Consider the following 14528-nt stretch of genomic DNA (forward strand, 5'->3'; position numbering starts at 1 on the left):
ACTTCCCCTACTGCAAACACATTATCTTCACATACTATAATAACAAATAAGAGTTTAAATCTAATTGTAAAGACAATATGAGTTTTGTAGGGTGTAATTGAATTAATTGAAAATTTTTATTGGAAAGAGACTTTGACTTCAAGGATTGAATTGAGATGAAAATAATTAGTTTGATGACCTATTTAAGGTGATTAGGCCTCCCAGGATCCATGTTCAATTTCTAAGAAATTTCATAGTCTTGTACTTGTAAAATAATTTATAGAGTTTATAAACCAAATTTCAAATTTAAACTAAAACTAAAATAAGATCTCTTAAGAAATTGTAGATTGAATCAAAGAAAACCAATTTTTTTTTAATGCACTGTTGTTGTTTTTGTACTTTTAATTATAGATTATAGTTTTGCTTTATATAACAATGTTTCCAAGGCTTTTAGAATATTTGGTTTGTGCGGCAAATAGTCTTGACATGTGGAATTGTAATTGTTGATACAGATTAATAAGATTAAAGTTGCATCATAATCATACATGTTGCCATCACTTTTCTTTTTTAGCAATTTCTAAGACAATGATCATTTGCCTAAAGGAAAAAAAGGATGCGAGAGATAGAAAATGAAAGCTATGAAAGTTAGATCTTCTCTATTAAAAGCAGATCCATTATAGATCTTATTATAATTCTTCCCCCTTTTAAAACACCTTGCCATCAAAATGAGGGTAAGCCTTTTTAAACTATGAATCCTCCACCCATAACATGTCCTCTTAACCTTGGCCCTCTCATATCACCAAAATTTCTTTCTTAGATTTCATTTATATCTTAGTTTTTTTTTCTTCCCAATACCTCAATAGGCTTTAGGTTGGGTTTTTCTTCTCAATAAAAAAGACAACTTTGGTTTTAGTTCTTCCTTCAAACTAATTTTCTTATTCAATAGGGATACATGAAAAGTGGGATGAGTTCGTATCCCTTTAAGTAACTCCAATTAATAAGCTACTTGACTTATTTTTTATTATATTTTGAATAGGCTATAGTATCTAAATGCTATTTTCTAATTCTTTCTCATAAGCAAACCTAATTGTTGGTATAGTTGAAGCTTGAGATAAGCCCAATCTTTTTTTATAAGTTCTCCTTTCCTTTCTTTAGCCATTTAAAGCTTATGTTTTGCTTGTGCCTTATGTAGATTTTTCTTGAGTGTTTGTATTATTTCTGATATCTATTAAATATAAATATATATTCGTTGCTTTGTTATCTATTATTCTTGGAATGTATTTTATTATTCATGGTGGGGTATAATCATGAACTACCTTAAATAGAGTAAATTTTAGAAATGTGTAATAACTGGTGTTGTGCTATTATTGAGTCATTGTGAGTCATTTGATCACTCCTTAGGTTTTTAATTTGCAAAACTCTAAGATAACTTTTTAGGGTTTTATTAGTCATTTCTATCTGGCCATCATTTTTTAGGATGGCAAGCCAAAGATAGATGTAGTTGAACTCTTTGAACCCTAAATAACTCTCCTCAGAATTTACTGGTGATTGTGGGATCTTTATCTATGACAATATTTTCTAGTAGCCCATATAGCTTCATAACATACTATGAGAATAATTTGGCTATTTCAATGACATTGCATGGGTGCATTACAAAACTAAAATGGTCATATTTGGACAACATGTCAATAACCACTAAAATTATAGAATAATGATTAAATTTAAGTGGACATTACATAAAATTCATAAAAATTAAGATCCGAGGATTTTATAGTGTGGGTAAAGGTTATAATAGCCCAAAAGGTTTAATGTTGTTCATTTTAGTTCTTTGACAGATATCACATTGCTTTATATAATTTTTTATATTAGCATTCATCCCCTTAAAAAAAAAAACCTTTTTAGTTCATTTTAAGGTGTTTTTATACTCTAAATGACCACCAACTAGAGTATCATCTATATATTACAAGATAAAGGACTTAAAGGAACACTCATTTTTTAAAAACAATTTTTCCTTTCCTTAAAATGATATCTATAGGAACCAATTGTCTTCTTTTCAATATGTTGAGATACCTATTGAATTTCTTTATTTATGAAGCAACTTGCTTTTAACTCTTTAATTAAGCTGACTAAAGGAGTTGTAATGGCCTACAATTCTTTTTTCTCTTTGACATTTATGGATTGAGCATTTTCCATTAGATTTTGATTTTCAGATTTATATTCCACACATAAGTCATAACTAATGATTTTATTTTAGACAACTATTTTTTTAAGTTCAAGTTCCAATCTTCTAATCTGAAAAAAACTTAAAGCTTTGTTGATTTATCTTAATTTTAAATGGTTGCCCTAATAGGTAGGGCCTCCATTTATATACAACTAGTACTATGGCTAGGAATTAATTTTTATAAGTGAAGAGATACAAGGTTTTCCCCTTAAGTCTTTTTCTTATATAAGATATTATTTTTCTTATTATATTAAAACAATCCTAACTCTTTTCATCGAGGCGTCACACTAAACTAAAAAAGTTAAGTGAAATCTAGTAATGTAAGAACTAGTTGTCTATAAATTACTACCTTTAAGTTATTAAAAGTCAATTATGCTCACTCATCCTAAAAAAACTCTCCTATTTAAAAGTATAGTTAAGGATTATGTTATGGTTTTGTAGCTTCTAATAAATCTTTTATAGTACATTGTCAACTTCAAAAACTCTTTAAGTGATTTTAGATTAGTGTGTCTTGGCCATTTTAGCATGGATTATTAATAAGCCCAAAAAGCATTACTAGAAACGAATAATGTTTTTTATGAGTTCTAAAAGCAGTCTTATAGATGTATTTAGCTTTTGTTATGATCTTATAGAATCCACATCTCAAGTCCAATTTTAAAAAAAAAATCTTATCCATATAACTTATTAAGAATTTCTTCAACCATAAGAATCAAAAACTTGTCTTTAACAATTTACTTATTTAGAGCTTTATAGTCAACATACATCCACCAAGATTTAATAATGTTTTTACTAATAATACTAGTGAAAAGAAAGGACATTGATTGGGTTTAATGATAGTTAGTTAAAATAATTTCTTGACAATTTTGTTTTCATCTTGTCTTTCTAGTAACATGGATACTTATGTAACTTTGGACTAATGATAAAGTGTCTTTTTTAAATACAATTAGATGGTTATGAAATCTTTATAGGGATAACTCTTTAGTTTCTTAAAATATAGCTCCAAAATTTTTAAATAACCTCTTGAATAAATTTATGAATCTCTTCAATTACTGAATTTTTAAAATTTATGCTCTATATCTTTAAAATAAATCATTTAATTGTTCTTTTAATTTTTTTAAAAACCTTAGTATATAATTTACCTAACTCTTTCACCCATTGTATTCCTGTAACGATGTCATGCTCACCTATCTTTAGGTCAGGGATTTGAGTTTAGAACTACTATTTTAGAGTACAAAGTTTAAAACCCCGACAATACTTTTTATTGGTAATTTTTATGTTATCTGTAATTCCAATATAAACTTATTTATTAGGTGATTACAATTTAAATTTTCTTACAACATTAAATTTATTTTCAAACAAAAAAAATAACTATTTTATTTGTTTTAAAAAAATTACAGCAAATAATATAAGTTCCTGTTGGAGAGTGTGATGATTTTTATTTTTATATACATCATATTTTTTTAATATTTTATTATTATTTTAATGTATTAATATAAAAAATAAAAAATTTAAAAAAATATTTTAATATATATTTTTTAAAAATATTTTACTTTACAGCATGCAGCAAACATTTATTAATTTAATTCAAAGTTTATTTATTAGCTTCTCGGTTCAATGCGGCCTCATCTTTTGAGAGAGAAAAAAAAAACTCCTTTTGTGGGTGGGTTTGAACTGTGAACGTAACTTGAAGCCAAGCCATTTTCAGTATTTCACAGGTTTCACCTCTCATATCCTGCCACGTAATCACAAAAACGTCACAGACTAGAAAAAACAAACACAGCTCATCATTTGAACAAATCAAATCACTCCACCTCAGACAGAACACAATGTAAATAAAGCAGGGCCCTTTCCTCTGACAACTTCTCATTTTACATTATTGCTGTCGTGGTTGTTTATTTTTATTAAAAAAAAATATTTAATATTAAAATATTTTAAAAATATATATAAAAAATTTTTAAATAAAAAATTAAATTCTAACTAATTTTTTAATTTAAAATTATATTTTTATGTTTTTGAATAGTATGTATTAATATAAAAAATAATTTTTTTAAAATAAAAAATATTATTCTAATATATTTTTAAATAAAAATAATTTTAAAAAACGATATCCGAAACACCTTGAAACTTTACCGCAGGTCGTGGCATATAAATACGACTCTCTCTTCTAATTCATTTTCGATTATTTAGAAAGCAGAGAAAAAAGGAAAAAAAAAGAAGAAAATGGAGAAGTATCATCAGATCTGGTTTGCCTTTGGTACCTTGGCTTTGTTAGCTGTATCAGCTTTAGCAGACGATGTCGTCGTGTTAACAGAAGATAACTTCGAGAAGGAAGTCGGTCAAGACAGAGGCGCTCTCGTTGAGTTCTATGCCCCTTGGTGACTGCTCTTTACTTACTCTTTTCAATCATCCGAATTTTGATTGAGCTAAGATTAATCGTTTTTTTCTTTTATGCCTATCGTCATTCGTTGATCCATAAATCTGTTATGATTTCCTAATTTTGATTAATTCGTAGATTTTTTTAATGTGATTAACCATTCGTTAAACTCAAAATAGTGTATTTAAGATTCATAGATATGAGTTATTAATAAATTTTATCGGGATCATAGAGGACATAATTGTAATTCTGAACGTGACAGGTGTGGGCACTGTAAGAAGCTTGCTCCTGAATATGAGAAGCTCGGAAGTAGCTTTAGGAAGGCAAAGTCTATTTTGATTGGAAAGGTCAGCCTTAATATTATTGGTATTATTTGGTTCGTTTTTTTTTGTTTTTTTGTAAATTGTTTCCTACGCTCATGTTAATATCCATTATTTTATATCTCATTTTCCCTCCATTTCAACCCAATTAAGTATTTTGATCCTTGCTGGAAAATCGAAGCTGCCGTTTTTGTTAGAGATTTATTGATTCCTCACCTTACCTCGTTGACGGGTGAATTGTTGATGATGTGGTGCAGGTGGACTGTGATGAGCATAAGGGTGTATGCAGCAAATATGGGGTTTCTGGATACCCAACTATTCAATGGTTTCCTAAAGGATCGCTCGAACCTAAAAAGTGAGGATATTGTTAAACTCCACCACTATCTGATGGAATGTCTAAATTTATTGCCTTACCTGAAATGCGATTTTGTACTATATATATATAACAGGTATGAAGGACCACGTACTGCAGAAGCCCTTACTGAGTATGTCAATACTGAAGGAGGTAGTACTTCTAGTCTTTCTTTTAAAGTTGTTTCCTGTTGGTCAACCCAGTGAAAAATTCTATTTACAAGTTTCTTGCTGTTACTTTGACTGGTAACCTGCATATACTGTTGTTTTGTTTGAAAAATGAATTCCCCCTTCTCACCTAAGCATGTGTCTGCAAAAACTGGTCTATGTGCTATAACGTTTGTCTTATTGCATTTTTAAGGATTTGTTTTCGAAAGCAACTCCTGTTAAAAACCGCCAGAGGTTCCTGATTGGCTATGTTATTTACAGGGACTAATGTGAAGATAGCTGCAGTGCCATCCAATGTAGTGGTGCTAACTGCTGATAATTTTAATGATATTGTCTTGGATGAAACCAAGGATGTTTTGGTTGAGTTTTATGCACCATGGTGAGCTATGTTCTTCTGTATGCTGACTCCTGCTATGTTACCTACACTGGCTTTGTTCTTCTTCTTCTTCTTCTTTTTTTAAAAAATCTCCTTTTATCTCAGTCATATGTTATTGATTTACAAACTCTACTTCTTGCAGGTGTGGCCATTGCAAAAACCTTGCTCCTGTATGTATAGCTCCTTCTTCTTCCCATTTCCTTTATAATTTGTGTGTGCAGGGACATGTGATTTTTTAAACTGCTTATTATTTGGGCAGGTTAGCACTGTTCCCATTTTTGTCGGACACAAGTTATCGCTGAAGTCATTTTTAAGGATGCAAGTTGACAAAATGAAATTCAAAACCAACTCTCTCCTTTCCACCTATCTTCTCTCTTGCCTCTCCCCACTGTGTTACTTGTGTCTATTTCTCTGATTCTTTCTCATATTGAAAGGCTTTTGATTTTTACTAAGGTTGTATGTGAAAGCTATAATGTAAGATAGACAATCAACAGAAGGCTGTGGTGGAGAAAGAGAGATAGATATGAGTGAATACTTTACATCCAGGAGAGAGTCGTCTAATGTTTTAGCTTTTAATCATATGACACATATACCTTTAAAGATTTTTAAATTAGAGGATGATTTACATCCAACCAAAAGTGGGCACAATGTTAACTTGCCCAGATACTAGGCAGGTTTGTAAATCACGAGCACTTGTGTGTCTTCTGTAACCATTGGTGTGTCATTGTTCTATCCGTGTCTTTCCTGCACGAGTAATGATCTGGAGTTTGCTTGGTTTGTTCCTTCAGACCTATGAAAAGGTAGCTACTGCGTTTAAATCTGAGGAAGATGTCGTGGTTGCCAATCTAGATGCTGACAAACATAAGGATCTAGCTGAAAAGTAAGGGAAAACTTTACCAGTTACCTAATTATTTTGATGAAAAGGGCTCTCAACATTTGGAGCTGTAATATTAATGGCCTATGCTAAATTCAGGTATGGAGTAAGTGGATACCCTACATTGAAGTTCTTTCCAAAAGGCAACAAAGCTGGGGAAGAGTATGAGGGTGGGAGGGATTTGGATGACTTTGTTGCTTTCATCAATGAAAAGTCTGGATCCAGTCGTGATGGAAAAGGACAACTTACCTCAAAGGTTAGTTACTACATATAAAACGGCAAGTTTAAACCTTTCATTTTTGTTGACTGAGTCATTTGATCATATTATATTTTTATACAAGATAGGCTGGTATTGTTGAAAGTTTGGATGCCTTGGTAAAAGAGTTCGTAGCTGCTGGAGATGACGGGAAGAAAGCAGTCTTTTCCCGAATTGAAGAGGAAGTTGAGAAACTCAAGGGTTCCGCAGCAAGGTACTTAATGGCATGAATGCTAGTGTTTAAATTCCATGTTGGCTTGTTTTGATTTCTTTACAATATTGCTCAAAGCTGTAAAGTCTTTTGAAGACTTCTCTCTATTCTTGTCAAATCTCTATTGAATCAAAGATATAACCTTACAATATTCCATGTTTATAGGTATGGAAAGATTTATTCGAAGGTTGCCAAGAATTGTATGGCTAAAGGTGCTGATTATGCCAAGAATGAGATTGAGCGGCTACAGCGCATGCTTCAAAAGGTAAGATTGATAGATTTTTTCTCTTAGTTGAAGCGTGCCTCCTCGTGTAATAGGAGCCAGGCAGCTGTATTTTGAAATTTTGAGATAGCAATGAGTTGGAACAAGATTCACATATTATGTTCATATTGTGATGTTTTTTAGAATAGATGCGCATCTGATTGTGATGTTTGGATAATAGATCATGAGAACTTTAATTGAGTAGAAAATAAGTTGAGTAAGCATGTGAAAGTTGTGATGGCTGTTAATTGATCTTATATTTTTCCATGGTTGATGGTGCAGACAATCAGCCCAGCAAAGGCAGATGAATTCACCCTGAAGAAGAACATTCTATCTACTTTTGCTTGATCTTCTGATCTTTCGTTTCCTCATCAATATTTTGGAGGCAAACATCATCCAGTTTTTGGGGAATCTTTTTTGCCGTCTCCGATGTTTACTTTGATGTCATCCAGGCAAGGCTTCTCCTGACAGTGAAAACCTGTATCCCATGAACTTTGACTGAGCGAGTTCCCTAATACTAAATGATTTTGAGAACCTCAACTAGCTAGTGCAGTATACTTATATGCCTTATTTTTCCGTCTGTGCTATTGTTTACGGTGGAAAGACGCTTTTAATTTTTGAATGAAACTTGCATCAGACAAATGAATATCCTCTACTTTTGCTTCATCTTCTGATCTCTTAATGATTGAACGTATTTTGTTATGTTGAGCTACCAAATTCGTCGTAACCCAAAAACTAGGGCTCTTAACTTCGTTAAAACTGAGAGATGATAACATGTGCAACTCTCCCATCCCTTTTCTTTCCCCAGCATTTTAGCCGAGACTGTCTCCCAATCTGGGCCGCTGTAAGTTTGTTTATGTCCCCCCTGGGAAGGTTAATATGGTCGGTATTGCCTGTTTGGATCGTTCTTATTTGCTATATGAATCGTGACTGTTCTGGAATAATGGAAGCCCTATCGTATTGTTTGTTTACACCTATAATTACCCGCAACAATTAGAAGTGACAAAACAAGACGAGCCAATTGCCACGAGATGGACATGAATTGGAAGAAAACGGTTGCGATCATTACCATGAAACGTATTTCCTATTAGCTTAATTAGAGTTCTAGTTTACCTAGAAAACACGATTTAACATCTAGCAAAGCTATCTCAGATCAATCAAGAACCATGAGTTATGCTTTGGCCAGGTTTTGCCACTAGCAAATATGTGTGCACCAGTGATCATGCATCAGTGTATGGTTAAATCAGAGACCACCCAGTGGGTGAGGAGAGATGAGGGTAGTGAAACAGCCAGCTGTGAAACCTCTAGTGCTATTCAGCATAGTACTTCGTATGAACTCAAATGCAAACCATGATGATGTTATTAAAAAATATCTGTCGTGGCCAGCCACTCACTGATAAATTACTCTAAGGCACTTCAGTACAGGTGCACAAGATATGGTCAGAGTTGGTTGGTTCTGCAACACTTCCATTAGTACTTAAACTCCAGAACGATCCCCTTTTATATTCATATTCAAAACCCGGCATGCCTTCTCTTCATTAAATCCAGGTTCTGAGATGCTCATTGAAGAACACTCTTCGAGTGGATACTCCCTCTCTTCAACCAAGGACTTCATATACGAGCATGGCTGCTCTTCAGCTTCTATGTTAGATCCAGGCTCGTGTCCTGAACCAAATGGAAGCTCAAAAGATGATGAACCAGGTGGTTGTGTTCTCATCTGCACAGAACGCAGGAGTGCAACCCTCCTCAGGTCAGCTGAGTGGCATATATCACTAGGTGATGATGGGAACCGGCCCTCAGAATCTGAACCTCGTTGACGAGGCTGTGAATAAGTGACACCGGTGACAGAGCAGCCATGTGAAAGGAATGAGCTGCTATAAGAAGCAGACGAGAACCCACCAAGTGGCCTTTGGTACCTACATGGAGAAACTGGACTGCTGGGTAGACTTTCAGATTGAGGTGAGCAAGCATTTGTAGGTGTCTCGCAAAATCTAGAGTCATCAAAGTCTTCTGACATTGGTGAATATTGCAAGGACATTTCATCCCTGAAATAATACATGCAAGGAAACAAAATGAATGAGAATTAAAAACAGAAAATAAAAATAAAAATGATGGTTTTCCTCTTAATTAGCCAGAGCAAAAAATGATGAGAAGCATCCTCATGACGGACCTGAAAGCCAAGGATGAAGGGCAATGTCCCTCTTGCAATCATATAGATTGAATAGTGCATACCCGAGCACCTGATCCCTGGGATTTTATTTTGAATGGGCAAATTAGCGCATAATGTGCTGGCAAATCCCTAGGACTGCAACTTTCAATTACCCAAAATTTCCTACTGATATTCACTTAGAGGAAACTCTTTACTCTAAATCACTGTTTTAAACCACGGTCAAAGAACATCTCTCAGTATAATGATTTGGGGATATAAAAACCCCAGTCTGAGCCCATCACTGATTATGCCACCATCCATAATTCCAAATGGGTAACTATAATTGAGCTCCAAACTATGAAGCTATAAAATGATAACTTCCCATTTGAGGAAATATGATCGGATTAAGTTCCTGGTATTTTCAGTACAATTCTTTATACTAATATCCGAGGAGCAGCACAGAAGTTCCAAAACCAAAATAGCAGTATTTACGAGTTAAAAAAAAAATCACCTGGCAAAAATCATGGTGTCAGACCTGGCAGGAGATTCCATAAGATTGTCCTGGAGTGGGTCTCCAACTGTTAATCCATTCAAACTAGATGCCATTATCTGCACTCAAAAACGTTAACAATTTTTGAGCTCTTAGTAAAATCCAAAAGAAATGAAAAGTATAACAGGAATTAAAGAACAGAAAGAAAGGGACAAACCTCACTGAGGTATCGCTTATGAGAATTGAGATTGTCAAGGTAGACCTCATCTTCAGGATCTCTACTTCGCTTCCCGTTTGGTGTTGACGTTGATGTCGATGCTGATGATGAAGCTGGGTTCGAATCCAACCTCATTAGTAACTGCAATTTTTTCAAAACTCTTAATCTCTAATCTCATTTAAGATGGAAATGTTTCATTCTGTTTTACGTTACCTTTGGGGTTAATGATCAAAAAGAGAAATGAGGAAAGTGAAAAGGTTTGGTGAGGAGAGAACGAAAACCAAGAACAACGTATGGACTGTGCTGAGATGGGCTCTGTGGAAGTGGGCAACCCAACAGGTGAGAGTTTTATAAGATCACTGATGTAGCAGGATACATGTAATTAGAGTCAAATCAGGTCTAGACACCTGTTGATGTTGCCATATTTCTGTTAACTAAGAAATTTAATACAGGACCAAATTAATTTTACTTTTTTATAATATAGATAGCATATAAAAGCATCTTTAATGAGAAATATTATATTAAAAATTTAAATTGATAAAATAATTTTTTAAATAGTATAAATATAATTTTTTATTTATATGTATTTTAATAATACAAAATTATTTAAAAAGCTAATTATATTTTAATATATTTTATATTAAATTAATTTTAATATAATTATACTACATTGACAAACACCAACATATAAAAAAAGAAAAAAAAACTTATTAACAAGTAAAATATACTTGCATTTACTTTTATTTTTTTAAATATAAAAATAACACTTTATGTCTTGAATAACTATTTAAACTATTTATTTGACAGATCATTAAAATATTTAAAAATAAATATAAAAATTTAAAATATAATTATTTTATTTTATTTATTTTTTGAACTGCTCTATTGGAGTTGTTCTTAGGGTTTTGCGGGTAAAGTAAGGTATTCAAATATATTTAATAAAATAATTTATGTTATTATATTTATAAATATATTTTTTAGATCTTCACAGAATAAAAGATTTCATATATTCAACTTGTAAATATATATGACATTCTTAAAAAGAAATTTAGCCAAAATTAATATATCCAAACTGCTCGAAAATTAAATGGATTGGATTGATAATTAGTAAAATATAAAAAGTTAAAAGTTGATTATAACCATGTACACAAACCCGACAGTCGATACCGTCACTTACCCAGTTACCCCAGATTATTAAGGGGGGAAAAAAACGAAACAAATAAACAAACCAAAATCTGAATAGCCTTACCAGAACCTCTGCTTTCCTATTTCCCGCGCCTCCTGCACTTCACATAGCTCCGCCAAATTCAGGCGAGCATCAACCTTCCCAAGGTTAAGTTCTCAATTATCACTCCCCAATTGCCATGGCTACTACTAGCATAGCATCAAACACTGAGCTATCGCGTGTTGTTACAGTTTCCACCAGACCCTGTTCCAATAAACCCCTGGTCACTCATCAATCCATCGGAAGATACTCCTTTAGTCGCTTTTCTAATAGATTTCCTCTTCTATCAGCGAGAGCTACAAGCAATAGTTTGATGTCCAAGGCAAATAGCAGCAAAAGCGGTGACGGGGCTGAGACTTACATATAAGGATGCTGGTGTGGATATAGATGCTGGGTCTGAGCTTATTAGGCGAAATGCAAAGATGGCCCCTGGAAATGGTGGATTTGGTGGTCTTATCCCTCATGGTATGCTTTTTGTTGGATTTTTTTTGCTTCATTTATTGCTCTCCGTTGTTGGTTGTGAACACAATTGAATTATTAAAAATCTTTTAAGCTGCACATTGTTTTCATGTTGTCTGCTATAGTTCGGATTATAATTTTTTTCTATCCTTAATTATGCTAGGCCTATGCGGGTGGGAACTTGGGGAATAGTGTAACGCGAAGTTCATCTGTCGCTGTGTTTGTTAATGTATTTTGTTTTGCTATTGTGCTTATTAAAGTTCTCGCACACAGGTGATTCGTACCTTGTTGCAGGTACGGATGGTGCAGGGACTAAGCTAAAGCTTGCATTTGAAACCGGAATCCATGAAACCATCGGGATTGATCTGGTCAATTCTGGATAAATCTTGTTATATGCATTTTGCTGCTGTAGATTTGCTTCCTAACTCACTTCTCCTGCTGCTGGTTGCTATGAGTGTGATCGATATCGTTACTTCTGGCGAAAAAACCCGTATTTTTCCTTGATTACTATGCTACAAGCCGCCTTAATGTTGACCTTGCTGAAAAGGTATATTAATGTGCATGGTTTACTGAGTTTATATATTATTTGAACAGAAAAACTGCAACTAAACGATATTTTCCTGTTCTTCTTATTTAGGTCATTAAAGGCATAGTTGGTGGTTGTCAACAAGCGGACTGCACTCTATTAGGGGGAGAGGTAGTCTTTTCCTTTCTTTACATTCTACTGGTGAATGTCTACCATTCAGTGCATCGTGTGGTGCAGGATCTGAAGGTTGATGTTGTAATCACCATAGCTTTTACTTTTGCAACGACAAGGTTATTGCAGCCATGATACCCTGCATGGTAGCAATTACCAATGATGGTGTTGCAGGATATGGTCTTGAACTATCACAGGTGTCTGCCTCATGTGAAATGGTTGTGCTCTACAGAGTTCTTGAAATGGTCGTGTGCTAGATTTTAAAACGGGTAGACTTTCATGGACGGTTATTGGGATAATTTTTGTTTGAGGATGGGAGAGAAAAATAAGACGGGGTTAGGCTATGAATGCTTGTAGATTAGATGTATCCGTGTATTGCATTATGTGAGAGGGATATGGCATGTTATCTTATAGAAGTAGATAACTATGGAAATTCTCTATCCATCTCACTTAACGGTCCTCTTATGGGTGCCATGGGGAATAGACCCACCCAATGCATGATTGGTCCTCTTATGGGCATACATCATGGGGAATAGACCCACCCAATGCATGATGTGGTCAAATTTGCTGACATTAAAAGTTGCTGTGGTCTCTTATTCCTCCCTTTCTACGCTTGATCATCATTTCACCAAAACTGACAACTCTCTGTTGACCCTAATGGTTTTGTTAAATTCCTTCCAGACTGCAGAGATGCCAGATTTCTATGCAGAAGGTGAGTATGACCTTAGCGGGTTTGCTGTTGGCATTGTTAGAAAGGACTCGGTGATTCATGGGGAAAACATTGTGGCTGGGGATGTTCTCATTGGTTTGCCATCAAGTGGAGTCCATTCCAATGGATTTTCTCTCGTAAGAAGGTTGTGTTGGTTTGAGCGATTCTTATTTTTTCTCCATGCATTAAAACATCATTGATGCTGGAAGAATGTTTGCAGCCCTATGATGTTTTAGTTCTTTACATTGATTATTCTTATTAATGGATGAATGCTTGTATATCTTTATAGGGTTCTTGCTCGAAGTGGCCTATCTTTGAATGACCAACTTCCTGGTGGAAGTGTTTCATTGGGCGAAACTCTAATGGCTCCAACTGTTAACCATGTCAAGCAGGTTTCCTTTCAAGTTTTGACTTGATTAGCAAGGGTGGTGTAAAGGGCATAGTTCACATCACTGGAGGTGGTTTTACAGATAACATTCCAAGAGTTTTCCCAAAAGACCTTGGAGCTTCTATATACAAGGAGTCATGGGAAGCCCCAACCCTTTTCAAATGGATCCAAGAGGTAAATTGTGTTTTACCCAGCAATGCTGGATTATGATGTTAGATTGAGCCGTCTTTCAATTGCCATATTATATTCACCCCAATTGCCATATTGAAGGTTATGTTTGTTATAAATAAAGATAGACAAATGGATCTTGTCATATGGTATTTATTCCCTTCTCTGTTGTTTTCTTATATCAGGCTGGAAGAATAGAAGATGCTGAGATGAGTCGGACTTTTAACATGAGCATTGGATGGTGACTGAGGAAGCATCCCGCAAAGTTCTTGAGGAGGGACAGCACAAGCCATATCGCATTGGCGAGGTTGTATGTGGTGAAGGAGTGAGATATTGCTAAAATACTACCACATGTTTAAACATATATGTGCTCGCGGAGATGATCGATATAGAGAGTTGCGGCTTTTTCTTTATTCCTGTAACATGAGCTGCCAAAATTATTTTTTTTTTATGACAGAGCTGCCAAAGAATCTTAGTGTTAAGACGGTGGGACAATTCTATACAGAATTCCCTCCCTTTTTAGCCTAAATGTAATTCATGGTTTGATAATCAATTCTTCACTTGATAATGCCTGTAATTTCATATGTACTTGTTTATTTTCTGAGAAGTTGGTGGGTATTCTAAAAAAATGTGA

At 34.1% G+C, this 14528-nt stretch overlaps 2 protein-coding genes and 1 pseudogene across 2 annotated transcripts; 2 read left to right on the top strand and 1 right to left on the bottom strand.

The window, feature by feature from the left end:
- The first annotated feature begins 4368 nt into the window (after positions 1 to 4368).
- On the top strand, positions 4369 to 8058 carry LOC105137464 (probable protein disulfide-isomerase A6). The gene is made up of 11 exons (XM_011043209.1): positions 4369 to 4575; positions 4837 to 4921; positions 5152 to 5249; positions 5344 to 5399; positions 5675 to 5792; positions 5932 to 5959; positions 6578 to 6669; positions 6763 to 6919; positions 7009 to 7133; positions 7296 to 7395; positions 7675 to 8058. Exons 1-11 carry the CDS (start codon positions 4421 to 4423, stop codon positions 7738 to 7740), a joined length of 1080 nt encoding a protein of 359 aa, XP_011041511.1. The 5' UTR covers positions 4369 to 4420; the 3' UTR covers positions 7741 to 8058.
- A 622-nt stretch (positions 8059 to 8680) lies between these two features.
- LOC105137498 (uncharacterized) lies at positions 8681 to 10407 on the bottom strand. Its single transcript, XM_011043263.1, has 3 exons — positions 10249 to 10407; positions 10053 to 10150; positions 8681 to 9437 (listed from the first exon to the last, which is right to left on the bottom strand). The coding sequence occupies exons 1-3, from the start codon at positions 10381 to 10383 to the stop codon at positions 8870 to 8872; spliced, it is 801 nt and encodes a 266-aa protein (XP_011041565.1). The 5' UTR covers positions 10384 to 10407; the 3' UTR covers positions 8681 to 8869.
- Positions 10408 to 10540: 133 nt separating this feature from the next.
- On the top strand, positions 10541 to 14459 carry LOC105137491 (phosphoribosylformylglycinamidine cyclo-ligase, chloroplastic-like; annotated as a pseudogene).
- The last annotated feature ends 69 nt before the right edge of the window (positions 14460 to 14528 follow it).

Source organism: Populus euphratica, unplaced genomic scaffold, assembly GCF_000495115.2.
Source record: "Populus euphratica unplaced genomic scaffold, PopEup_1.0 scaffold2.1, whole genome shotgun sequence".
Classification (NCBI taxonomy): Eukaryota; Viridiplantae; Streptophyta; class Magnoliopsida; order Malpighiales; family Salicaceae; genus Populus; species Populus euphratica.

Excerpts from the sequence above, each read along its gene's own strand:
- LOC105137464 (XM_011043209.1), top strand. The coding sequence starts at position 4,421 with ATGGAGAAGTATCATCAGATCTGGTTTGCCTTTGGTACCTTGGCTTTG. Across the intron at positions 6,920-7,008 it reads AAGGACAACTTACCTCAAAG|GCTGGTATTGTTGAAAGTTT; the intron begins GTTAGTTACTAC and ends TATACAAGATAG. Across the intron at positions 7,396-7,674 it reads TACAGCGCATGCTTCAAAAG|ACAATCAGCCCAGCAAAGGC; the intron begins GTAAGATTGATA and ends TTGATGGTGCAG.
- LOC105137498 (XM_011043263.1), bottom strand. The coding sequence starts at position 10,383 with ATGAGGTTGGATTCGAACCCAGCTTCATCATCAGCATCGACATCAACG. Across the intron at positions 10,151-10,248 it reads ATAAGCGATACCTCAGTGAG|ATAATGGCATCTAGTTTGAA; the intron begins GTTTGTCCCTTT and ends TTTTGAGTGCAG. Across the intron at positions 9,438-10,052 it reads GACACCATGATTTTTGCCAG|GGATGAAATGTCCTTGCAAT; the intron begins GTGATTTTTTTT and ends GTATTATTTCAG.